The following is a 23948-nucleotide window of genomic DNA, read 5'->3' as shown; positions in this document are numbered from 1 at the left end:
GATATGCAGGGGGAGTTCCAGGCTGGCATGGCAGGAGAGGCTGTGGGTCAGGACCGGCGGGCAGCGGTGGAGCTAGATATGCAGTGGGAGTTCGGAGCTGGCGTAGCAGGAAAGGCTGTGGGTCGGGACCGGCGGGCAGCGGTGGAGCTAGATATGCAGGGGGAGTTCTGGGCTGACATAGCAGGGGAGGCTGTGGGTCGGGACCGGCGGGCAGCGGTGGAGCTAGATGCACAGGGGGAATTCCGGGCTGGCGTAGCAGGAGAGGCTGTGGGTCAGGACCGGCGGGCAGCGGTGGAGCTAGATATGCAGGGGGAGTTCTGGGCTGACATAGCAGGGGAGGCTGTGGGTCGGGACCGGCGGGCAGCGGTGGAGCTAGATGCACAGGGGGAATTCCGGGCTGGCGTAGCAGGAGAGGCTGTGGGTCGGGACCGGCGGGCAGCTGTGGAGCTAGATATGCAGGGGGAGTTCTGGGCTGGCGTAGCAGGAAAGGCTGTGGGTCGGGACCGGCGGGCAGCTGTGGAGCTAGATATGCAGGGGGAGTTCCAGGCTGGCGTAGCAGGAAAGGCTGTGGGTTGGGACCGGCGGGCAGCGGTGGAGCTAGATGCGCAGGGGGAGTTCTGGGCTGACATAGCAGGGGAGGCTGTGGGTCGGGACCGGCGGGCAGCGGTGGAGCTAGATGCACAGGGGGAATTCCGGGCTGACATAGCAGGGGAGGCTGTGGGTCGGGACCGGCGGGCAGCGGTGGAGCTAGATGCACAGGGGGAATTCCGGGCTGGCGTAGCAGGAAAGGCTGTGGGTCGGGACCGGCGGGCAGCGGTGGAGCTAGATATGCAGGGGGAGTTCTGGGCTGACATAGCAGGGGAGGCTGTGGGTCGGGACCGGCGGGCAGCGGTGGAGCTAGATGCACAGGGGGAATTCCGGGCTGGCGTAGCAGGAGAGGCTGTGGGTCAGGACCGGCGGGCAGCGGTGGAGCTAGATATGCAGGGGGAGTTCTGGGCTGACATAGCAGGGGAGGCTGTGGGTCGGGACCGGCGGGCAGCGGTGGAGCTAGATGCACAGGGGGACTTCCGGGCTGGCGTAGCAGGAGAGGCTGTGGGTCGGGACCGGCGGGCAGCGGTGGAGCTAGATATGCAGGGGGAGTTCTGGGCTGACATAGCAGGGGAGGCTGTGGGTCGGGACCGGCGGGCAGCGGTGGAGCTAGATGCACAGGGGGAATTCCGGGCTGGCGTAGCAGGAGAGGCTGTGGGTCGGGACCGGCGGGCAGCTGTGGAGCTAGATATGCAGGGGGAGTTCTGGGCTGGCGTAGCAGGAAAGGCTGTGGGTAGGGACCGGCGGGCAGCTGTGGAGCTAGATATGCAGGGGGAGTTCCAGGCTGGCGTAGCAGGAAAGGCTGTGGGTTGGGACCGGCGGGCAGCGGTGGAGCTAGATGCGCAGGGGGAGTTCTGGGCTGACATAGCAGGTGAGGGTGTGGGTCGGGACCGGCGGGCAGCGGTGGAGCTAGATGCACAGGGGGAATTCCGGGCTGACATAGCAGGGGAGGCTGTGGGTCAGGACCGGCGGGCAGCGGTGGAGCTAGATATGCAGGGGGAGTTCTGGGCTGACATAGCAGGGGAGGCTGTGGGTCGGGACCGGCGGGCAGCGGTGGAGCTAGATGCACAGGGGGAATTCCGGGCTGGCGTAGCAGGAGAGGCTGTGGGTCGGGACCGGCGGGCAGCTGTGGAGCTAGATATGCAGGGGGAGTTCTGGGCTGGCGTAGCAGGAAAGGCTGTGGGTCGGGACCGGCGGGCAGCGGTGGAGCTAGATGCACAGGGGGAATTCCGGGCTGGCGTAGCAGGAAAGGCTGTGGGTCAGGACCGGCGGGCAGCGGTGGAGCTAGATATGCAGGGGGAGTTCTGGGCTGACATAGCAGGGGAGGCTGTGGGTCGGGACCGGCGGGCAGCGGTGGAGCTAGATGCACAGGGGAAATTCCGGGCTGGCGTAGCAGGAGAGGCTGTGGGTCGGGACCGGCGGGCAGCGGTGGAGCTAGATGCACAGGGGGAATTCCGGGCTGGCGTAGCAGGAAAGGCTGTGGGTCAGGACCGGCGGGCAGCGGTGGAGCTAGATATGCAGGGGGAGTTCTGGGCTGACATAGCAGGGGAGGCTGTGGGTCGGGACCGGCGGGCAGCGGTGGAGCTAGATGCACAGGGGGAATTCCGGGCTGGCGTAGCAGGAGAGGCTGTGGGTCGGGACCGGCGGGCAGCTGTGGAGCTAGATATGCAGGGGGAGTTCTGGGCTGGCGTAGCAGGAAAGGCTGTGGGTCGGGACCGGCGGGCAGCTGTGGAGCTAGATATGCAGGGGGAGTTCCAGGCTGGCGTAGCAGGAAAGGCTGTGGGTTGGGACCGGCGGGCAGCGGTGGAGCTAGATGCGCAGGGGGAGTTCTGGGCTGACATAGCAGGGGAGGCTGTGGGTCGGGACCGGCGGGCAGCGGTGGAGCTAGATGCACAGGGGGAATTCCGGGCTGGCGTAGCAGGAAAGGCTGTGGGTCAGGACCGGCGGGCAGCGGTGGAGCTAGATATGCAGGGGGAGTTCTGGGCTGACGTAGCAGGGGAGGCTGTGGGTCGGGACCGGCGGGCAGCGGTGGAGCTAGATATGCAGGGGGAGTTCCGGGCTGGCGTAGCAGGAAAGGCTGTGGGTCGGGACCGGCGGGCAGCGGTGGAGCTAGATGCACAGGGGGAATTCCGGGCTGGCGTAGCAGGAAAGGCTGTGGGTCAGGACCGGCGGGCAGCGGTGGAGCTAGATATGCAGGGGGAGTTCTGGGCTGACATAGCAGGGGAGGCTGTGGGTCGGGACCGGCGGGCAGCGGTGGAGCTAGATGCACAGGGGGAATTCCGGGCTGGCGTAGCAGGAGAGGCTGTGGGTCAGGACCGGCGGGCAGCGGTGGAGCTAGATATGCAGGGGGAGTTCTGGGCTGACATAGCAGGAGAGGCTGTGGGTCGGGACCGGCGGGCAGCGGTGGAGCTAGATGCACAGGGGGAATTCCGGGCTGGCGTAGCAGGAGAGGCTGTGGGTCGGGACCGGCGGGCAGCTGTGGAGCTAGATATGCAGGGGGAGTTCCAGGCTGACGTAGCAGGAAAGGCTGTGGGTTGGGACCGGCGGGCAGCGGTGGAGCTAGATGCGCAGGGGGAGTTCTGGGCTGACATAGCAGGGGAGGCTGTGGGTCAGGACCGGCGGGCAGCGGTGGAGCTAGATGCACAGGGGGAATTCCGGGCTGGCGTAGCAGGAGAGGCTGTGGGTCAGGACCGGCGGGCAGCGGTGGAGCTAGATATGCAGGGGGAGTTCTGGGCTGACATAGCAGGGGAGGCTGTGGGTCGGGACCGGCGGGCAGCGGTGGAGCTAGATGCACAGGGGGAATTCCGGGCTGGCGTAGCAGGAGAGGCTGTGGGTCGGGACCGGCGGGCAGCGGTGGAGCTAGATGCGCAGGGGGAGTTCTGGGCTGGCGTAGCAGGAAAGGCTGTGGGTTGGGACTGAGGGCAGCAGTGGAGCTAGATGCTCAGGGGGAGTTCGGAGCTGGCATGGCAGGAGAGGCTGCAGGTCGGGACTGAGGGCAGCGGTGGAGCTAGATGCGCAGGGGGAGTTCTGGGCTGACGTAGCAGGAGAGGCTGTGGGTCGGGACCGGCGGGCAGCGGTGGAGCTAGATAGGCAGTGGGAGTTCGGAGCTGGCGTAGCAGGAAAGGCTGTGGGTCAGGACCGGCGGGCAGCGGTGGAGCTAGATACGCAGGGGGAATTCCGGGCTGGCGTAGCAGGAAAGGCTGTGGGTCGGGTCCGGCGGGCAGCGGTGGAGCTAGATATGCAGGGGGAGTTCTGGGCTGGCGTAGCAGGAAAGGCTGTGGGTCGGGACCGGCGGGCAGCGGTGGAGCTAGATGCGCAGGGGGAGTTCTGGGCTGGCGTAGCAGGAAAGGCTGCGGGTCGGGACTGAGGGCAGCAGTGGAGCTAGATATGCAGGGGGAGTTCCAGGCTGGCGTAGCAGGAAAGGCTGTGGGGCGGGACCGGCGGGCAGCGGTGGAGCTAGATGCGCAGGGGGAGTTTGGAGCTGGCATGGCAGGAGAGGCTGCGGGTCGGGACTGAGGGCAGCGGTGGAGCTAGATGCGCAGGGGGAGTTCCAGGCTGGCATAGCAGGAGAGGCTGTGGATCGGGACCGGCGGGCAGTGGTGGAGCTAGATGCGCAGGGGGAGTTCCGGGCTGACGTAGCAGGGGAGGCTGTGGGTCGGGACCGGCGAGCAGCGGTGGAGCTAGATGCGCAGGGGGAATTCCGGGCTGACGTAGCAGGGGAGGCTGTGGGTCGGGACCGGCGGGCAGCGGTGGAGCTAGATATGCAGGGGGAGTTCTGGGCTGACATAGCAGGAGAGGCTGTGGGTCGGGACCGGCGGGCAGCGGTGGAGCTAGATGCACAGGGGGAATTCCGGGCTGACGTAGCAGGGGAGGCTGTGGGTCGGGACCGGCGAGCAGCGGTGGAGCTAGATGCGCAGGGGGAGTTCCAGGCTGGCATAGCAGGAAAGGCTGTGGGTCGGGACCAGTGGGCAGCGGTGGAGCTAAATGCGCAGGGGGAGTTCGGAGCTGGCATGGCAGGAGAGGCTGCAGGTCGGGACTGAGGGCAGTGGTAGAGCTAGATGCGCAGGGGGAGTTCCGGACTGGCGTAGCGGGAAAGGCTGTGGGTCGGGACTGAGGGGCGTCGGCGGAGCTGGGCAGGTAATGCTGGCGCTGCGCTGGTTCAGGGCTGGTGCTGCTCATCCCTGACCCTTGCTGTTCCCACTCGCTGTCAATCTCTGGCTCATTCCTCTCTCTTCTTCCCCAGATGCTTGCAACCACCCCTTGTTCCGAGCTGCATCTGCCCGAGGAGTTTGGTAAATGAAGCCTAGAGGCCTCTGCTGAGGTCATTTATCCCTTAGGGGCCTAATACCAGATGCAGTGCTCGAGCAGAATGAGGGAGCAGTGTTATCCGTGCGGCTGCTTTGGGACCCTGCAGCTCAGTAGGGTTTCTAGCCGGCCCCCTGCCCCACGCTGCCTGGCTCCCGGCTTTGGATTGGAAGGGGCGGCACACAGCACGTGGCCTTGGGACATCTGCGGAGGGGGGCATTCTGTGTGGACGCTTTTCTTGTCTTTGGCTTTGGTTCCCCTCCCAAGCACGTCTCCTGTCCACTGTGCCCTCCAGCTGGGTCCTGGCAGGAGAATCACATGGCGGCGATGTCCCTGGGGGGTTAACGCTGCAGAGCATTTGGAAGCTATTTCCTTCACCTGCAGCCCCTTGCTGGCTCCCAGGTTCTAGCTCTGGCTCTGCCACTGACCTGCTGGTGACCCTGGGCAAGTCACGTGCCCTCTCTTTGCCCTGTTAAATAGGGGCAGTGCTGCTGCCCTACCTGCTGCTCCTAAGGGGTGGGGAGGGACATGGGCTTGCGAGGCTGAGCACATTCACGGTTGCTGGAGCCCCGTAGAAACGCTGGCAAACAGCCCAGCGTCTCCATCGCTTTGGGTCAGACCTGCTGTTCTGGGTACGTAGGAACCTGGGAGAACTGTGAAAGGGGCCGGAGACCTGTTTTCGTGCCAGGCAGTGTTGGGACCATCCCGAGCGGCGGTGGTGGGGGAGCTCCATCTCCGTGGCCTCTCTGCTGACTCTGCCTGGGGTGGGGCTGGGGGCTGAGTGCCAGCTGCAGTGGCTGCTTGTTGTGGGACTGCAAAGGCCAATGCTCTGCAGCCCTCCTGGGAGGGTCTGGGAAGCTGGGTGGTGGTGGTAGTGAGGGGGAGACACCTTCCTCCCCACCCCCAGGGCTCATGCACTCACAGCCGTCTCTCCCTCCCATCTCGCAGCAAGGTCATGTGCTTCCATCCTTGGTCTGACCTGACACTGCCCCTCATGTCGCTGGCAGAGATCCGGGCAGTGATTGACAAGTGGGCGGAGCTCGCGGTGGAGCTGGGCGCTTCTTATCCCTGGGTGCAGGTGAGTGCCACACCCACACCCCCAGTGCAGCAGTGGGCAAAGGCCCTGCAGGGGTGCAGCATGGGCAGCGGCTGGCTCCCCCCGCCCCCGTAGATGCATTGCACCCTCTAGGGGTGGATGAGGGGAGTGCAGACTCCAGGCACGTGCTGCAGGCTGTGATGTGCCCAGATGTGTGTGTCTCTGAGTGGCAGTTAGTGCTTTCCACCTGCTGCAGGGGGTTAGTTTCTGAATGACTTTCCTCCAACTTAGGGTGAGGCTCTGTGTACCCAGCGGGGACTGTTGGCGTTGTGTGGGCTCTAGCAGTGAGCGCAGAGCACTTGGGAGCCAGGATTCCTGGGTTCTATTCCACTGGCTCACCTGTGTGACGGCTCCGTGCCTCAGTTTCCATACCTGTAAAATTGGGAGGATAACCAATTCGGTTGTGAGGTCGAATCCATTAACGCTGCTGCAGCGCCAGGCGCTGCTGAGAGCCTCTAGAAGCGCAAAATGGTAGCGGGCGTGTTGTGCCCCTCGCCTGCCCCTGCTGTGCCCCTGCCATTCACCACCTGCCCCCGATGGTCTGCACTGGGCAGAGTGTCTGCGGCGTCACCAGCTTTGTATCCCAGCCAGAGTGGTGCTGCCATCTGGCCGTTGTGCCTAACGGTTTGGAGAGCCAGACCCGCCTTCCTCCCAGTCCTCCGGGTCCTCACTGATTCACTGGTGCCCGTGTCCCTGCGCCCCCTCACTCATAGCCTGAGGCTTTCCCTGTGCTGCTAGACCACTACCTTTGGCCCAGAGACACACTCAGGGCTCCCCTCTCCATTGGCCATGTGCACTTCCAGGGTCTAAGGAGAGAGAACCTTCCTCTGCCCGTGTGGAAGAGTCTGATCTAGAGCTGCAAAGGGATTCTGCAGTACCCCCACTGAGCTTGGCCGGCCTCCCTCCCTGTCCACCCGGGGTCTCGCTACATCTGTGCGTTGAACCGCTCCGCCCAGAGCCCAGTCAGTATCACCCCCCAAGTGGTTGATAGGGAAACTGAGGCACAGACTGGGTGAGCGACTTGCAAAGGCTGTTCAGTGGTAGAGGAGGGAATAGAACTGTGGAGTCCATATTCTCAAGGCAATGCTCCAACTGCTACGCTGTGCTTCCTTGCCAGCAGCTGCCGCCAGCTGACATTAGAATAGTGTCCCGAGAGCTTCTTTTCCCTTCTCTCTGCAGATATTTGAGAACAAAGGGGCCATGATGGGATGCTCCAACCCTCACCCTCACTGCCAGGTAAGGGAGCCGGTTGCTCGCACACCAGGGACTGCACCATGGACGGGGGTGGGTGGGTTGTGTTATGGGGAGGGGAAGGTGCATCTTGGCACCCTCCTGCTCCTCCCTTGATCTTCTCTGAAAAGCAACTCTATGCAGTGTTCAGATCGCTCCTGCAGGAGTGTTTAAAACTCCTCCTCCCGACAGCAATGCGGGGCTAGCCACGGAGTCTGATTCCTAGCCCGTGTCTCCGTCCTTGCCTCTTCCCCAGTGCCTTGTGTCGGGTCTGCTCTCACTTAGCAGTCAAGTCCATCATCTAGGCCCCGACTCTGCGGTTGGGCTGTTGGAAGTTTGATCTCACCCCTCAGCTCCTGTGCCCAGGGACCTGCCTCCTGCATGGGGTGATGGGCTGAGCATTGTGTCAGGTGGTGCTGTCACTTTCCTGACCAGGTTTTGGTTCGATCCCTGGGGGCGGTGAAACTGACCAGTGCCGTCTCCCTGTCCAAACCGGGGCAGGGCGAAAAGGAGAGGACCAGTGTCACCAAACTCGGGATTCCCTCACTCCTTGGTCCCAGGTGCTGACAGCCCAGCCGAGGGACCACCCTAATCTCACCAGTACAATCCTTTCTGTTCCTTCCGATACTGCTTAACCCTGACCCGATGTGGGTCCACTAAGATTGAGTGGCCCATAAATGCACCTTCCCATTTATTCATCCTAAGCTGTCTGGATGCCCAGGTAACTTTATGTGGGTTGATCCTTACCCAGTGTAAATCTTGACTTACCTACCTTGACTTCAGAAGGGCATGCCTCTTTGTGCCAGCTGAAGATCTGGCCTCGTCTGTGGGCCACGTGTTGTGTTCTCCTCCCACAAAACACTCCCGATTCTCCCTGTTTTGTTTGGTGGCGTGGGCAGGCGGCTGTAGCGGTAACTAGAAAGGAGTTAATAGAACTTCATAGCCATTGTGCTTACCCTACAATGATGAAACCCTGGAGTGCGCACGATTGCTGGTTGAAAGCAAACTGAGGGAAGACCAGATACCTTGTAAAAATCTGAAACCTCTTTGCTGTTCATCTTCAAAAAATACTTTTCTCATTGAGAGCAACTCCCTTCCCTCCTGCCCCCACCCCGGCATTTTCTAGTCTGGGAAACACGACAGGTGCATTTCCACAGCACCATGACGCTCATTATATATTTTCGGCTGTTTAACCTCAACCTTCCCTCGTTAATAGGGGAGCTGCCCCGTGTGGCTGTAGATCACAATTTCACCATCAGATGGCAGCATAAACCTGCAAATGGCTCTTCCCCTGGCGCTTCCAGGCTGTGCTTGGTGCTGGGAGGCGGCTGCCGAACGCTAGAGCTGTTTGAGGGGGGATTGTACCTTCTGCTTGGGAGCATGTGAAGCAATCCTGCCTGGTGCTCCCAGAGAGCTGCTGAGGCCTCCGCCCTCGGGATACAGCTGCGAGCGAGAGACCCTTTAGCTGCCAAAGCTGTCCCGCTCTGGCTAGTGTCAGCCCTGCTGGCTATTGCAGGGGCAGGGTGGGCTTCCCTGCCCCCTACACCTCCCTCGGGGGGCCCACTGCTAGCCCACTGGTGCCACCTTCTGCCTTGGCCCTCCCTGTGGAGCTGGGAACCCAGCCCCACGCTAGTTGTGTGGGGAGAGACTTCTGGAGCTCCACCCTGGTGACTCTCCGGGGGTGAGGGATGTGCCATCTGCCCCTGCCCAGGGAGCCAGTGGAGTCTCCCCATGATGAGTGGTGATGCCAGCTCCCTAGAGGGGGGAGAGTGCTCAGGGAAACACCTTAGCTGCTGTAGGCTCTGCTGTCATCGGCTCCTGGTGCCCTCAGTCCTCCATGGGCAGGGTGCCTTGGGCCCCTGTTGCTGGTCAGGTGTCCGCTGCAGCCCGGCCTGGCAAACGGCGTCTAAAGATCCCACCTTGAGCCCCTCTGTGTGCATAGAAATCTCCCCAATTACAGCCCCCAAGCAGGGTTCATGCCGGGCTGCTGAGATTCTCCCTGCAGCTCTGGCTGGCCGCAGTTCAGCACAGGTGGGTGTCGGGCACCCCTTGGAGGCTACGGCAATGGGCAGCTGGTGTAGAGAGGGTCACGGAATGGGGGCAGCTTTTCTTTCTCCGGTGCAGGAGCCACCGAGTCCCGAGGGGCTGGACCCAGCGCCCAGATCTCCCCTTGTCAGATGGCCCGAGTCCAGTGACGGGCGAAATGCTGGGAGGGGCACTGTGTGGGGGGGGCCTCAGGGCTTGGGCTGCGGAGCTTGTTCGGGGCTTGGCTGCTGCTTACCTGGGGATGAGCTGGGGGAGGCCAGGGAAGAGCCATTGATCAAGGGGTCTGATCTGAGGGGATTGAGAGAAGACAAGCAGAGGGCATCTGCCAGGCTTGGCTGCGGGACAGCTCAAGGAGCATCAGTCACACACACCTCCAGGAATGGCCGAGTTTGGGGCTGTCACGGTCATGGGAAGCTGCCAAACAGACACCTGCAGAGCTCAATCTTATCCGAGGGAGGGATACGGGCTGGCTGACTCGTGGGCTGCGAGTGCCTACACGGGAGAGCCTCTTTCATCTGAATCAAAGGCAGAACAAGTTCCAGGGACTGGAACTGGAAACAAGGCACCAGTCTCAAGGAGTGGGTGGTGAGCCATGGGGGGCGGGGGGGTGCTTCCAATGGAGAGTTGGCGTCTCCCTCTGATTTCCACTCCAGCTCCTCACATGCTCTTGGGCTGGACGTGGGACATCTCTGGGTGGGGCTCTCTGGCCTGGGTTATGCAGGAGGTTTGAACAATCACTGTGGCCCCAACATCTGACTCTAGTTTCTGGGGGATCCTAGGAGGCAGCGCAGAGGGACTGGCTGAGATTTAGAGGGAGGAAGTTGAGGCTGTTGGCAGGAAAACATCCCTGTGGTGAGCGGGGTCAGGCTGGGGAATGGTCCCTGTCCTGCCCCCTGGGCAGGAGCATCATCACTCTAGGCATCTAAACGACATGGATTGAAGGCCTGGGGGAGGGGCTGTTCTGAGACCAGCCAGCTGTTCCCCCACCCCCAGTTGTGCCATGGGGATGTTGTCGGGCCCACCTGATGGCTATGGTGGGGTTGGTGGTTCTCCACCTTGCAGAACCCACCATCAGGGCACGCGCTGACAACCTCTTGGTGGCCGTGAGACCAGGGAGGGGATGGGCCCTGGAGATGGGGCAGCTGGGTGGTGGGGGAAGAGCTGGGCTCGGTCCCCTGCTGAGACGGGGGTGGGGGGTTCACAGAATCAGGGAGGGGACTCTGTCGGACATGGGGAGGGAGTAGGGAAGTAACAGGGCACCAGGTGCTCAGCCCTGTCCTTGCAGGCAGGTGGCGCTCTGGCATCACAGCTGGGGGGTCTCCGCTGTCCCCACTGGTGCCCACTGCATGGAGTACCCTGCAGAGCCACCCCATTGCTTCACGCTGTGTCTCAGCTGCTCCCCTTCCTCCCCAGGTCTGGGCCAGTAACTTCCTCCCCAACGAAGCCCAGCTGGAGGACCGGACGCAGCGGCAGCACCTCCAGGAGCGCGGCGTGCCCTTGCTGCTGGAGTACGCCCAGCTGGAGGCCCAGAGGAAGGTAGGGCCTGCGGGCAGGGGCGTTGGCTCCCTTTGGGGCTGGTCATGGCTCACCCAAGAGGCAGCGGGGAGGGGACCAGCTCCAGATCCTGCTAGGACCAGGTCTGGACTCCTTTTAGGCAAGGCCCTTTCTCCTAAGAGTAACTTCCCCCTGCAGTGGGGCTCAGCGAGCTCGGTGTGTGCGAGACCCTCTTGCAGCGGGGTGCACCTGCCACTGCTGCCAGCAGGGGAGATCTGCCCTGGCTCGCGGGGCAGAGGCCTGTGGCCTGGCAGGACCCCTGGGTCCTGCCCCCGGTGCCCCTGGCTTCACCCTGCCTTGCAGGGCTGGCGGTACCAGCAATGAAGCCCCTCAGCACAGAGCATTGTCCCCTGCAGGAGCGGCTAGTGGTGGAGAATGCGGACTGGCTGGTGGTGGTCCCCTATTGGGCTGTGTGGCCGTTCCAGACACTGCTCCTGCCCCGCCGTCAGGTCTGCCGCCTCCAGGAGCTCAGCGACAGCGAGAGAGACAGTAAGTGGCTGCCCCGTCCTGGCCCCTGGGTGGAAATGCCCCCCCTCCACCCCAGCTGCATGCTCTGCTCTGGAGCCGGCTGCTGCCTGCACCCACAACCGCCCTATGGACCGTGGGGAGGAGCCTGGAGTAGGGGTAGAATGTCCTTTGGCCCCTCACAGCCACTCGCACCACCACCTGCCATGCTCCAGCTGTGGGCGAGAGGCAGGGCTTGTACCTTAAACTGTCCCACGGTTTGGCCCACTGGCCCATCCTTCACCAGAAGTCTTTGTTCATTGGTTGAGAAGCAGCGTGAGGCATCTGTCCTTGTGGCTAACAGCAGAACAAGGGATCAGAGAATGGCACAGTGCCTAACACCAGAAGCCAGATCTCTGGGTTCTTTTCCTGGCTCTGACACCAGGCAAGGAGCACTAGCTTTTCTTACCTCAGTTTCCCCATCTGTAGAATGGGGTAATGATGCTGCTCTACCTGGCTGGCAGCTGTGAGGTGTCAGGGTTTGTAAATTGCTTTCAGCCCTGCAAATGTGGGGTTCGGATGCGAGCATGGGAAGAAGTTGTTGCACTCAAGCTGTACCCACTTTTGATGCCTGAATGAGAGCGTGTTTATAGCCTGTTATGAAAATCGGCACAATGCAACCTTCTCCTTTCTTGTGTGCTCTGATCAGCAATGAAATAGTTAATCATATGAACATGTAACATCATCCTTCTGCTTCAGCGTGAACACCCCATTGAGCTGATTGGGGATAGCTTGCACATCTCAGAGCTGTTGTTTCAGGCAGTCCACAGACTCAAGCAGATGTGCCTGCCGTGGGTTGTGTTTTGCATTCATAAAGGGACCGGAGCATTACTGTGTTCTCCAGTGTCTCAAAAGCAGCAACTAGGGGAGTCGGCTTCAGTCCTGTCCCATCCTCCCTTGGAGGCAGCCGGAGTTTGAAAGGTTCTTGGGCAGTGCTGGATTTGCAATGCAGGCAGTGTGCCTGTCTCTCGCAGCAGCTCCAGTCACGGCTTCCCATTGTCTCACCCACCCCCTGCTTTGACTGCTGGTGTATCGCAGGGTCCCCAATGCCCTGGTCTCATTTCCTTCTCTTGCAAGGCATGAAATCAGAAGGGGGGGTTCCGGAGCATGGCAGAGCAGCTCCGGCTGTGTGCCCCACCACGAGGGATCAGAGGGCAGCTCTCTGTTACTCACTTCCCCCGGTGCTCTGTGTGGAGCTGGGCTCAGGATGTGGGGCTGCTGGGAGGCTGAGTCCCCCATGCTTGTCCCTACGTGGTGCCATGACACTCACAGGAATCTTCCAGAGCCAGGCTTGGGCTGGTGCTTGGTGTATGTCCCAACTCACTGACCGTGAGGAATAGAACATGGGCGTCCTACCTGCCTGCCCTGTGTTCAGCCCATTAGACCCGGAGGTGGGGGAGCCTGACGCTGTGCTGAGGGCGGGTGACTCTGTGCGAGGTACAAGCTCCCCTATCAGGTCCTGGGGCTCTGGGAAGCTTGCAGATGTGTGTCAGACGGAGGGAGAGGTGAAGAACGAAGCAGGCAGGTTGCTGATACAGAGCCATCTGGATCGAGCAAACACTCTGCTTACGTTTTAATAGGGCTAAATAGAAATGAATCCCTCCGGGAACAAAGAATGGGGCCGTGCTTACAGGATACGGGACTCTATCCTGGGAAGCAGTGATGCTAAAAAAGATTGGGAGTTGATGGTGGATAATCAGTTGAATATGGGCTCCCCGTGCAATGCTGTGGCCAAACGAGCTAACGCGATCCCAGGAGGCATGAATGGGAATCTCCAGTAGGAATAGAGAAGTAATTTTACATCTGTATTTGGCACTGAGGCCACCGCTGCGGGAATCCTGTGCCCAGGTCTGGGGCCCACAATCCAAGAAGGATGCTGATAAATGGCAGAGGGGTCAGAAGAGCCATGAGAAAAATTAAAGGATTGGAAAACCTGCCTTACAGTGAGAGTCACGGAGCTTGGTCTGTTTAGCTTAACAGAGAGAAGGTTCTGGGGTGACTTGATTATAGTCTCCAGGTACCTGCACGGGGAGCAGTGGACTCTTCAGTCCAGCAGAGGAAGGTCGAACACGATCAATGGCTGGAAGTAGAAGTTGACAAATTCCGACTGGAAATCAAGGTGTAAATATTTAAGTGAGCACAATTAGCCATTAGAACAGTTTACCCAGGGTTGTAATAGATTCTCCATCACTGACCATTTTAAAATGGAAACTGGGTATTTTTCCAAAATCTCTGCTCTAGGGATTATTATGGGGCAGTTCCAGGCTTGTGTTCCACAGGAGGGCAGATGAGATGATCACCATCTGGCCTTGGAATCTGGGAAAACACTGGGATGGGGCAGGGGCACTGCCTGGCCCCCAGTGAACAAGGGGTTAACCTCAGGGCAGCTTCCCCTGTCCAAGAGGCACTTGGGAAGGAGTGGCTGTGCAGAGTAGGGTGGTGGTTTGGGCTCTACCCAGAGGCACCGGAGCAGTTTGAACCAGGGGCTAGGTTGGTGAGTGGGAAGAGAGGATGAGCAGCGTTCCCTTCACAAGCAGTGCCAGAATGAGGTGCCTTCTGTATCCATCCAGTCGGTGACACGATCCCTATTCTCCCTTGCAAGCTCTGACCCGCAGTGAAGTAGTTAATGACATTGGTGTTCGTGTTATCATTAGGTTCCAGAGTCAACACTCACTGTGATCCATAAGGGCAAGGCCCCTAGTTTCCATAGTAGCTCCCTTCAGAGCTGCGACCCAAACTGGCCCTGCCCCAAGGTGGGCACCCAGGCTGAGGGGTCAGACTGATGTGAGCTCTGGCTTGGAACATGAGCTCTGGAGAGCAAGTCTCTGCTGACTGGCTCGCTGCCCGGGCACTGAGCTGCCTTGCAAGTGGGGAGTGAGATTCTGCCCGGGCCCAGCTGCCGTCCAGGGAAGAGTGTTTGTGCTTTTCTCCCCGTCCGCGCCAAGGACTCTCCTGCTATCTGTGCCCCCATGCAGGCTGAGGGCTTGGGAGCGGGTTGGGTTAGGGCTGGTGACCGACCACTCGCTGTCCCTGTGTTGCAGGTCTGGCCTCCATCATGAAAAGGCTCCTCACCAAGTACGACAACCTCTTTGAGGTTTCCTTCCCCTACTCCATGGGCTGGCATGGTACGTGGCTGGGGGGAGCACAGGGGGCTGAGTTGGGGCACCGGGTGGCTCAGGGCTGGCATGCTACATGGCTGTGGGGGTATGGGGGGGCGAGTCAGGGCACCGGGTGGCTCAGGGCTGGCATGGTACGTGGCTGCGGGGGCACAGGAGGGCGAGTTGGGGCACTGGGTGGTTCAGGGCTGGCATGGTACGTGGCTGCGGGGGCACAGGAGGGCGAGTTGGGGCACTGGGTGGTTCAGGGCACTGGCATAGTACGTGGCTGCGGGGGCACAGGGGGGCGAGTTGGGGCACCGGGTGGCTCTGGACTGGCATGGTACGTGGCTGAGGGGTGCACAGGGGAGCGAGTCAGGGCACCGGGTGGCTCAGGGGACTGGCATGTGGGGTTGTCGGTTCAAATGCAGCCCCAGCCGGTCACGGTGCCCGCTCGGAGGCTATGTGAGCGGAGTCTCAGTACCCGGAATCATTGGTGGGCTTGTGTCTGGCAGGTGCCCCCACGGGGCCTCGCTTGGGAGCAGACTGTGGGCACTGGCAGCTTCACGCCCACTACTACCCGCCCCTCCTCCGCTCGGCCGCTGTCCGCAAGTTCATGGTGGGCTACGAGATGCTGGCGCAGGCTCAGCGGGACCTGACGCCAGAGCAGGTGAGTGCAGGAGCCCTGGATTGGGGGTGGGGTGATCTCAGGAGCGGGGTCCGTGGGGCTGGGCTGGGCACTGGGGGCGGGGTGATCTCAGGAGCGGGGTCCATGGGGCTGGGCTGGGCTGGGCACCGGAGGCGGGGTGATCTCAGGAGCGGGGTCCGTGGGGCTGGGCAGGGTACCCAGGGCAGGGTGATCTCAGGAGCGGGGTCCATGGGGCTGGGCTGGGCACCGGGGGCAGGGTGATCTCAGGAGCGGGGTCCGTGGGGCTGGGCTGGGCTGGGCACCGGGGGCAGGGTGATCTCAGGAGCGGGGTCCATGGGGCTGGGCTGGGCACCGGGGGTGGGGTGATCTCAGGAGCGGGGTCCATGGGGCTGGGCTGGGCTGGGCACCGGGGCAGGGTGATCTCAGGAGCGGGGTCCATGGGGCTGGGCTGGGCACCGGGGGCAGGGTGATCTCAGGAGCGGGGTCCATGGGGCTGGGCTGGGCTGGGCACCGGGGGTGGGGTGATCTCAGGAGCGGGGTCCGTGGGGCTGGGCTGGGCTGGGTACCCGGGGCGGGGTGATCTCAGGAGCGGGGTCCGTGGGGCTGGGCTGGGCACCGGGGGCGGGGTGATCTCAGGAGCGGGGTCCGTGGGGCTGGGATGGGCTGGGCACTGGGGGCGGGGTGATCTCAGGAGCGGGGTCCATGGGGCTGGGCTGGGCACCGGGGGCAGGGTGATCTCAGGAGCGGGGTCCATGGGGCTGGGCTGGGCACTGGGGGCAGGGTGATCTCAGGAGCGGGGTCCGTGGGGCTGGGCTGGGCACCGGGGGCGGGGTGATCTCAGGAGCGGGGTCCGTGGGGCTGGGCTGGGCTGGGCACCGGGGGCGGGGTGATCTCAGGAGCGGGGTCCGTGGGGCTGGGCTGGGCTGGGCACCGGGGGCGGGGTGATCTCAGGAGCGGGGTCCGTGGGGCTGGGCTGGGCACCGGGGGCAGGGTGATCTCAGGAGCGGGGTCCATGGGGCTGGGCTGGGCACTGGGGGCAGGGTGATCTCAGGAGCGGGGTCCGTGGGGCTGGGCTGGGCTGGGCACTGGGGGCAGGGTGATCTCAGGAGCGGGGTCCATGGGGCTGGGCTGGGCACTGGGGGCAGGGTGATCTCAGGAGCGGGGTCCATGGGGCTGGGCTGGGCTGGGCACCGGGGGCGGGGTGATCTCAGGAGCGGGGTCCGTGGGGCTGGGCTGGGCAGGGTACCCGGGGCAGGGTGATCTCAGGAGCGGGGTCCATGGGGCTGGGCTGGGCACCGGGGGCGGGGTGATCTCAGGAGCGGGGTCCATGGGGCTGGGCTGGGCTGGGCACTGGGGGCAGGGTGATCTCAGGAGCGGGGTCCATGGGGCTGGGCTGGGCACCGGGGGCAGGGTGATCTCAGGAGCGGGGTCTGTGGGGCTGGGCAGGGTACCCGGGGCGGGGTGATCTCAGGAGCGGGGTCCGTGGGGCTGGGCTGGGCACTGGGGGTGGGGTGATCTCAGGAGCGGGGTCCGTGGGGCTGGGCTGGGCACTGGGGGCGGGGTGATCTCAGGAGCGGGGTCCGTGGGGCTGGGCTGGGCTGGGCACTGGGGGCAGGGTGATCTCAGGAGCGGGGTCCATGGGGCTGGGCCGGGCACTGGGGGCAGGGTGATCTCAGGAGCGGGGTCCATGGGGCTGGGCTGGGCACCGGGGGCGGGGTGATCTCAGGAGCGGGGTCCGTGGGGCTGGGCTGGGCACTGGGGGCAGGGTGATCTCAGGAGCGGGGTCCGTGGGGCTGGGCTGGGCACTGGGGGCAGGGTGATCTCAGGAGCGGGGTCCGTGGGGCTGGGCTGGGCACCGGGGGCGGGGTGATCTCAGGAGCGGGGTCCGTGGGGCTGGGCTGGGCACTGGGGGCGGGGTGATCTCAGGAGCGGGGTCCGTGGGGCTGGGCTGGGCACTGGGGGTGGGGTGATCTCAGGAGCGGGGTCCGTGGGGCTGGGCTGGGCCCTGGGGGCGGGGTGATCTCAGGAGCGGGGTCCGTGGGGCTGGGCTGGGCACCGGGGGCGGGGTGATCTCAGGAGCGGGGTCCGTGGGGCTGGGCTGGGCAGGGTACCCAGGGCAGGGTGATCTCAGGAGCGGGGTCTGTGGGGGGTGGCCTAGGTCAGGCACCCGGGGGCAGGGGCAGGGGCAGAGCTGCAGGCTGGGACTTCACCCCCCCCGAAGGGTGGGCTGTGGCGTAGGGGTTCGGTGCTCCCAAGAGGCCACGCTCCTGCACTGCAGGAATCAGGCCCTGATTTCTCTGCTGTCAGCCGCCTGGGGTCTCGGTCCCCCTGGCTCTCTGGGCAGAATCTCACCCCTGCCCTCTTTCCCCGCAGGCCGCCGAGCGCCTGAGGGCTCTGCCCGAGGAGCATTACAGGGTGCGGCCGCGGGAGGCGGCGTGACGAGCTGCCTTGGACGAGGAGGGGAGCTGGCACATTGCAGAGGGGGGCCACCGGCCGCATGCTGGCACTCGGTTACTTTGTTTTGGTGACCAGTGGGAATTGACCAGTGGGAACTGAGGGGATCTCCTCTGCAGCTGGAGGGGCTAGTGGGCAGAGCACGGTGGAGTCTCTTGGACAGGCCACTTTGGGGGACGAGGCTGAGACCTGCAAACTCGTGTCACTTGTGAGCCACGTGGAAAGTGCTGCAGGTCTCAGAAGGCATCTGAGTCTGCCCCTGTAGAGAAGCAGCCAGTACAGGGCCCACGGGCTTCCCGTCCCATCCCCCGTGCGCCCACTGGAGGGCCCTGGCTCCTGGCGTTGGCGACTGGCTCGGTGAGCTCCCCACAGCCTCAGAGCTGGGTCTCGGGGGGGCTGTCACCCCATGGGAGCGCCCGGGCTGCAGCGAGTGGAGAGCTGGTGTCAGCCTGCTGTGTCAGCAGCAGGGGGCGCTGTGGCATACATTGAAAGGGTGCTGCAGAGGGCGCTCAGGGAGTGACGTGTGTCACCCAGTAACCCCTGTGGGCTCCTGGCTCCCATGTGCATCAGCGAGGGGCCCAGTTCTGTGGCAGGGAGTGGTCCAGAGTCCCTAGCCCTGTGCATCCCTCTGGCTGCTGCTGATGGACAAATTCTCTGTAGATTTTTAAAGTCTTTGATGCCCCCAGTTCCAGCCCCCCACATGCCAGTCCCAGTGCCAGCCCCTGCCCCACTGCTGGGCTCAGAGCCTCATCTCTGATGAGGTTTGGCCCCTCACTCCCACCCTTTGCCCCTGCTGCCCCCCTGCTGTCGTGTGCTAGGGCCAGCGGCTGCTCTGTCGTGCCACCTGTGGGTGCTTGGCTTTTCGCTCGTTTCAATAAAACCGAAAACCGAAGCAACGCTGGCTTGCAGCTCTGGGGCCAGATCTCAGCCGCTGCAACTCCCTGGAGCTCTCCGTGGATCTGTGCCAGCCGAGGCTCTGGCCCGGAGTGTCTGGGCCTGTGGGGTGGGGGCTGTATGTATGTCTCTGCCTGGGGGGAGGCAGCCAGCAGGCGTGGTGCCCCCAGGGGCTGTCTCCCTCTGGGGTATGTGAAGAGCGCTCTAGGTCGATTGCTCTCGCGCTGTGTCCCCTGCACCGCTGCCCTGCCCATACAAGGACCTGGCCCAGCATGGGAGGTGCAGTCAAGGAATCCTGCAGGGCCTGTTTGGCTGAGCCCAAGTGGCCAAGGCTCAGCCCGGCTGGGTGTTTCGGGAGCCCCTGCTGCTCAGATCACACCGCCCCCCCCATTACTGCTGCCAACGCGTCTCCCTCCAGTGATGTCCATGCGTTAAACCTTCCCCATCCGCCGCCCTTCCAGTGAGCCAATTCCTATTTGCAGATGGGTAAACTAAGGCCCAGAATGGCCGCAGTGACTGACCCGTGTCTCAGGGTGAGTGACGTGTAAACCCTCGTTTCGTTCCCTGAGGCCTGCACCCCGGAGCAGCCTCCGTCCCCGGGCTTGGGGGCGAGGGGCCAGCCGCAGCCTTTGAAGAAGTTGGGAGATGATGCCACGGGGGTGATGCCGTCCCAAGCACCATGGCGGCTGTGGGTGAGGACGCAGCAGGTACCAGCCCCTCTCGCGGCTGTTGGCTGTAGCGTCCCAGGTGCCCCCTCCTCGCAACCTGTCACGTTCTCTGTCCTGCTGCTGCTGGCAGCATTTGTGTGCTGGGCTGGCAATCGCCACCCCTTCTTCTCCCCCCCCATGGGCGCTAGGGGGTGCTGGGCTGCCCTTCCCCCCCGACAGGTGCTAGGGGGTGCTGGGCTGCCCTTCCCCCCCCGACAGGTGCTAGGGGGCACTGCACTGATGATCGCCACCCCTTCCCCACCCCCACGGGCGCTAGGGGGTGCTGCACTGCCCTTCCCCCCCCAGGGTCACTAGGGGGCACTGTGCTGCCCTTCTCCCTCCACCCCCGGGGCACTAGAGGATGCTGCGCTGCTTTCCTCCAGCGGTGCTAGGGGGCGCTGTGCTGATCTTCTCCCTCCCCCCGGGACGCTGCACTGCCCTCCCCCCCAGGGGTTCTAGGGGGCGCTGCGCTGACAGTCTCCCCAGCACTGCTTAGGGCACTGTATTGCCGATGCCCTGGCACTGATAGGAGGCGCCGTGCTGACCCCCTGCCCCAGCCATGCACTGCTGATACCCCAGGCGTGGGGGTGGGGGGGGCACTGTACTGCCGATGCCCCAGCACTGCGCTGTAGAAGGGACTTCTTCCAGACCGGAGAGACGCTTGTTAGCTCCCCCCTCTGGCCCACCCTCCACTCCCACTATGCCTGCTCTGCTGAGCCCCAGGTTTCCTGCCACTCTGCTTGGCTACAAGGTTTTTCTCCAGTCCCTTCCTGGAGCGCTGGGCCGGCGGCGGGGCCCGAGCCTGGCGGGGCTGAGTGCTGTCCGCACTATGTTGTTAGACATCAGCGTGTTCCTGCTGCAATCACACGTATTTCTCTTCCTGCATCTAATCATCACATGTATTTCTCAGGGCCCAGCCCCAGTGAAGGGGTGTGCTGCCCAGGTCCCTGCTAGGCTCAGCCCTGCTGCGTGTGGCAGCAGCCGAGCCCTCGGGAGGAGACACACCAGGGAGGAAGGACGGTCTGCATTCACTCAGGAGCCCGGCCCTTGCATTGGGTGCCCAGGTGACCTTGGGAAAGTCCGATGCATCGTTACGGCCGGCATGGGGATTGGGGGGAATCATACAGAAATGCAGCTGTGTCGTTCTAGAAATCAGTGGGGTGGCGCCCCTGGGAAGCTGTGCCAGTCTGGGCACCCCAGCTCATAGCGTCACAGGCTGGGGGTGAGAACGATTATGGGGCTGGGGAGGATGAAGGGAGCCTGGACAGACTGGGATCAGGTACTTTAGAGAGGGGATAAGGAAGAGAGGAGGTGACAGAAATACAAAGTAAGGCCTGGGAGAGAGAAGGGAGGCCTGGCTCAGCTATTCACCGACCCCAGGGCACCAGGAGCAGGGGATGCTCAATGAAGTGCAAAGCAGCACCATGCAGGGTTAGCTTATGGAACTCTCTGCCACTAGATATCACTGCGACCGAGGGCCTAGCAGGCGTTTACTTGGCTGGAGCGAGGACCCTGAGGATTTAAAAACAAACACAAATCCCAGTAGCTTTTGCAATGGATCTGAATGTTCCTCTCTCAAGACACGACCCAGCCTTTAACTAATAGGGTTGGAGGAGAATCCCCCTGGGGCCGGCTTATTCCATAAGGGGTTGGGGAAGGAGGTGTCTTCAGGAGCGGCACCAGGGGTTTTGGCGCCGCAGGGGTCCTTCGGCACTCCCGGTCGGTGGCAATTCTGTGGCGGGGGGGGGGTCTCTCCGCGCTCCTGGTCTTTGGGGCACTTCAGCGGCGGGTCCCGGAGCGAGTGAACGAACCGCTGCAGAATTGCCGCCAAAGACCTGGAACACAGAAGGACCCTCCGCCACCGAATTTCCGCCAACAGTGGCAAAATGCCGCCCCCCCCAAATCCTGGTACCCTAGGCGACCGCCTAGGTCACCTAAATGGAAGCGCTGGCCCTGGGTGTCTTGCATCTTCCTCAGAAGCACCTGGTGCAGAGTCGGGATCCCGGGCTCGAGGGAGCCCTGGGGGCTCTGGCACTTCCAATGCCAGTGCTGTGATGGTAGTTACGCGGCAAGTCAAGCTCATTCGCGGCTGCCCAGGGCTGTGACAGCGGCAGGTGGAAGGTGCCGCTATGCGGGCTGATGATTCTTGCTGTAGCTCTGGCTTTTTCTCGGGAGTTCTGTAATTATCACAAGAGAAACTTCCTGCAACTCTCTGTTATTGTCAAGTATGTAATTGGTCTCCTGGGGGCTGGCCGGAGCCTCCGAGCGGGTAAATGTTCTCCCTGTCAGGAGTAATTTGCTACCTACCAATAAATGATTTGTGGGTGATGTTTTTTCCCCATGAACGTCCCCAGGTCCATGTGTCACAGCTGCAATGTGCGTGGAGAGAGCCCAGTGAAAGATCGGCCTTGGTGCATGCGGGAATGCAAAGAGCCTGCCCGGCTGCTTAATACACAGGCGTTGGATGAGATTTCAGAGTTGAAATTGCAACCTTCCCAGCTCAAAAGGGAGATGTGCGTTAATGCACGGAGCCCATCTTGTGCCCCCAGGCTTGGAACCCAGAGCTGGATCCTTATCGCCTGCGGGAGAATCAGGCCTCGTCTAATGCCTCTGCCCAGAGATTTAGCCAGCAGCCGATTTCTCTCGGAAGGCGACACCCTTCCTGGTCTGGCGTTGTGGGAATGGTGGGTGCTGCCTGTCTTGCAGAACCAGACTCCTTCTCTGCCTCCAGCTCCTCTTCCCCAGGCCTGAGCTCTCCCAGCTCTGCCCTTGGTTGGGTGGAAGATGCTGCAAGATGCTCCCTGGAAGGGGCTAATGCTGAGTGCTGGCTTCAGGTCGTTTTGGGAATCTCCTTTGCCATGCGAGTCCGTCCGTGTTCCTGAGCCGCTCCGGCAGTGAAACCCCCCTGCCCTGTGGCCCTGAATTCTGGGGAATCGTCTGAATCTCTTTAAAACTGGTGACTAACTGCAGCGCTCCTCAAAGGGGGGCGGGGGCGGCTCAGGGAGCCAGATAGTCTGAGCGAGGCCTGGGCCAGCTTCCCCTAGGCACCTCTGCCAGCACCTCTCAATTCTGCCCCGCAGTCCCCTTGTTATCCCAGCCCCTGGTTCCCCCACCCAGCTCTGCCAATGCCCTGTGATCCTAACCCCCAGATCTCAGCTCTGCTGATGCCCCGCTATCCTAACCCCCAGATCTCAGCTCTGCTGATGCCCCTTGGTCTGACCCATAACTCGCCCGCTAGTCCAGCCCTGGGCTTCCCCCCTCCAGCTGAGCCGATGCCCTTTGGCAGCCTTTGCCAGTCCAGTTCTGGGCTTCCCCTCCCTGATGCTGACTCACAGCCACCCCCTGTGCTGGTCGTGGGTGGCTCTCGCCGTGGCGGGGCAGCAATACCCAGGGCCGTGATCGGTGCTGTACAAGAAACCTCCTCTGCCCTGTGGGCGGGGGGCAGGGTTTGGAGATTGCTGATCCTTGGGGCTGCCAGTCCTGCTGTTCTCCTGCGCCCTGAGGATGAGGAACAAAGCACATGGGTTGGCCCAGGCCCAGGGCACCTCCCCGCAGGCTGGTTCCTCTCCCTGGCACATGGGAAGGGCCCATCAGCCACTGTGCCTGCTCTCGCTGCCCATGTTCATCAGCGGCTTGTTCGTATTCATTGCTCCGGGGCCGGCGTAATGCTCAGCGCCTGCCTTGCGGGGCCCCCCCGGGGTCACCTGGCATCCTTCAGGTCTGACCCATGGCCAGGACTCCCTCTGCTCTGGGGCCGGGAAAGAGCCTGCACTCAGAGCAGCCCGGCCCAGGGCCCAGCCGATCAGCCAGAGGCAGGCTGCCCCCATGCCCTTTTCCCAGGCCATGTCCCCCCCACCTAGAAGTCCCTAGGGCTGTTTGATCTCTCCTCCCCAGCGCCTGGCCCCCCTGCCCTGGTGCTGAAGGGAGTGCAGCAGGAAGAGCCACGCGTGGGAGTTCCTGGTGTGCAGCCTCCACTTCTCTATCTTCCCCCGGCTCAGGCACCCTTATCCCCGCTCGCTCGCCCAGCCCAGCCGCGTGTGACCGTGTGCTGCTTCCATCACGCTGGTGTCCCACAGCCTGGTGCCATCCAGCTATCGGGGTGCTGCCGCGGCCCTCAGCTAGGGAGGGAAATATCGTTAAGAAGTTAAGTGGTTAAACGATTAAAATTATATCGTTTAACCGATTAAAGGGAGAGGGGCTGGGGCTGCTGCTGGGGTTGGCTGGCTTGGGGCTGCTGCTCCTGTTCTGGTGTGGGCCGCCGGTGCTCCAGGCAGCACGGTTAGGGGGCAGGGAGCGGGGGGGGGGGTTGGATAGAGGGCAGGGGAGTTCAGGGTGGTGATCAGGGGGCAGGGTGTGGATGGTGGTCGGGGGAGGAACGGGGTTGAATGGGGGCAATCAGGAAGGGGGGTTTGGATGGGGCGGCAGGAGGCAGGCAGGGGAAAGGGAGAAGGGATGGTTGGATGGGGCAGGGGTCCCGGGGGGCCGTCAGGAATGAGAGGAGGGGTTGGATGGGGCGGTGGGGGTCTGGGGGTAGTCAGGGGACAGGAAGCAGGGGTGATTGGATGGGACGGGTCCTAGAGGGGCCGTCAGAGAACAGGGGGGGTTGGATGGGGAAGGAGTCCTGGAGGGGCAGATAGGAGGTGGGGGCTGGACCACAACCCCCACCCCTCCCAACCAGCCCTCCATACAATTTCTGAAAGCCGATGCGGCCCTCAGGCCCAAAAGTTTGCCTGCCACTGTGCTAATGGATCAGGGATCTCTCCAGCCAGTTCCTTCAGTATCCTAGGATGCATTTCATCAGGCCCTGCTGACTTGAAGACATCTGA

At 62.8% G+C, this 23948-nt stretch overlaps 1 protein-coding gene across 4 annotated transcripts in view; it reads left to right on the top strand.

Moving 5' to 3' along the window:
• The window catches only part of LOC115653305 (galactose-1-phosphate uridylyltransferase-like), a 93151-nt gene that overhangs the window by 5674 nt on the left and 63529 nt on the right, over window positions 1–23948 (top strand). For 2 of the 4 annotated variants that reach the window (XM_030566389.1, XM_030566393.1), the window contains 7 exons: window positions 4832–4880; window positions 5842–5971; window positions 7169–7225; window positions 10679–10801; window positions 11176–11308; window positions 14365–14448; window positions 14934–15088. In XM_030566389.1, the coding sequence (XP_030422249.1) occupies window positions 4832–4880; window positions 5842–5971; window positions 7169–7225; window positions 10679–10801; window positions 11176–11308; window positions 14365–14448; window positions 14934–15088 (731 nt within the window). Of the gene's footprint in view, window positions 1–4831; window positions 4881–5841; window positions 5972–7168; window positions 7226–10678; window positions 10802–11175; window positions 11309–14364; window positions 14449–14933; window positions 15089–17440; window positions 18419–21476; window positions 23239–23948 lie in introns of those variants that run through there. The other 2 variants (XM_030566390.1, XM_030566392.1) reach the window with 2 other exon arrangements.

The sequence above is a fragment of the Gopherus evgoodei genome, chromosome 6, assembly GCF_007399415.2.
Source record: "Gopherus evgoodei ecotype Sinaloan lineage chromosome 6, rGopEvg1_v1.p, whole genome shotgun sequence".
NCBI lineage: Eukaryota > Metazoa > Chordata > Testudines > Testudinidae > Gopherus > Gopherus evgoodei.
This window is presented reverse-complemented; position numbering and strand designations above follow the sequence as displayed.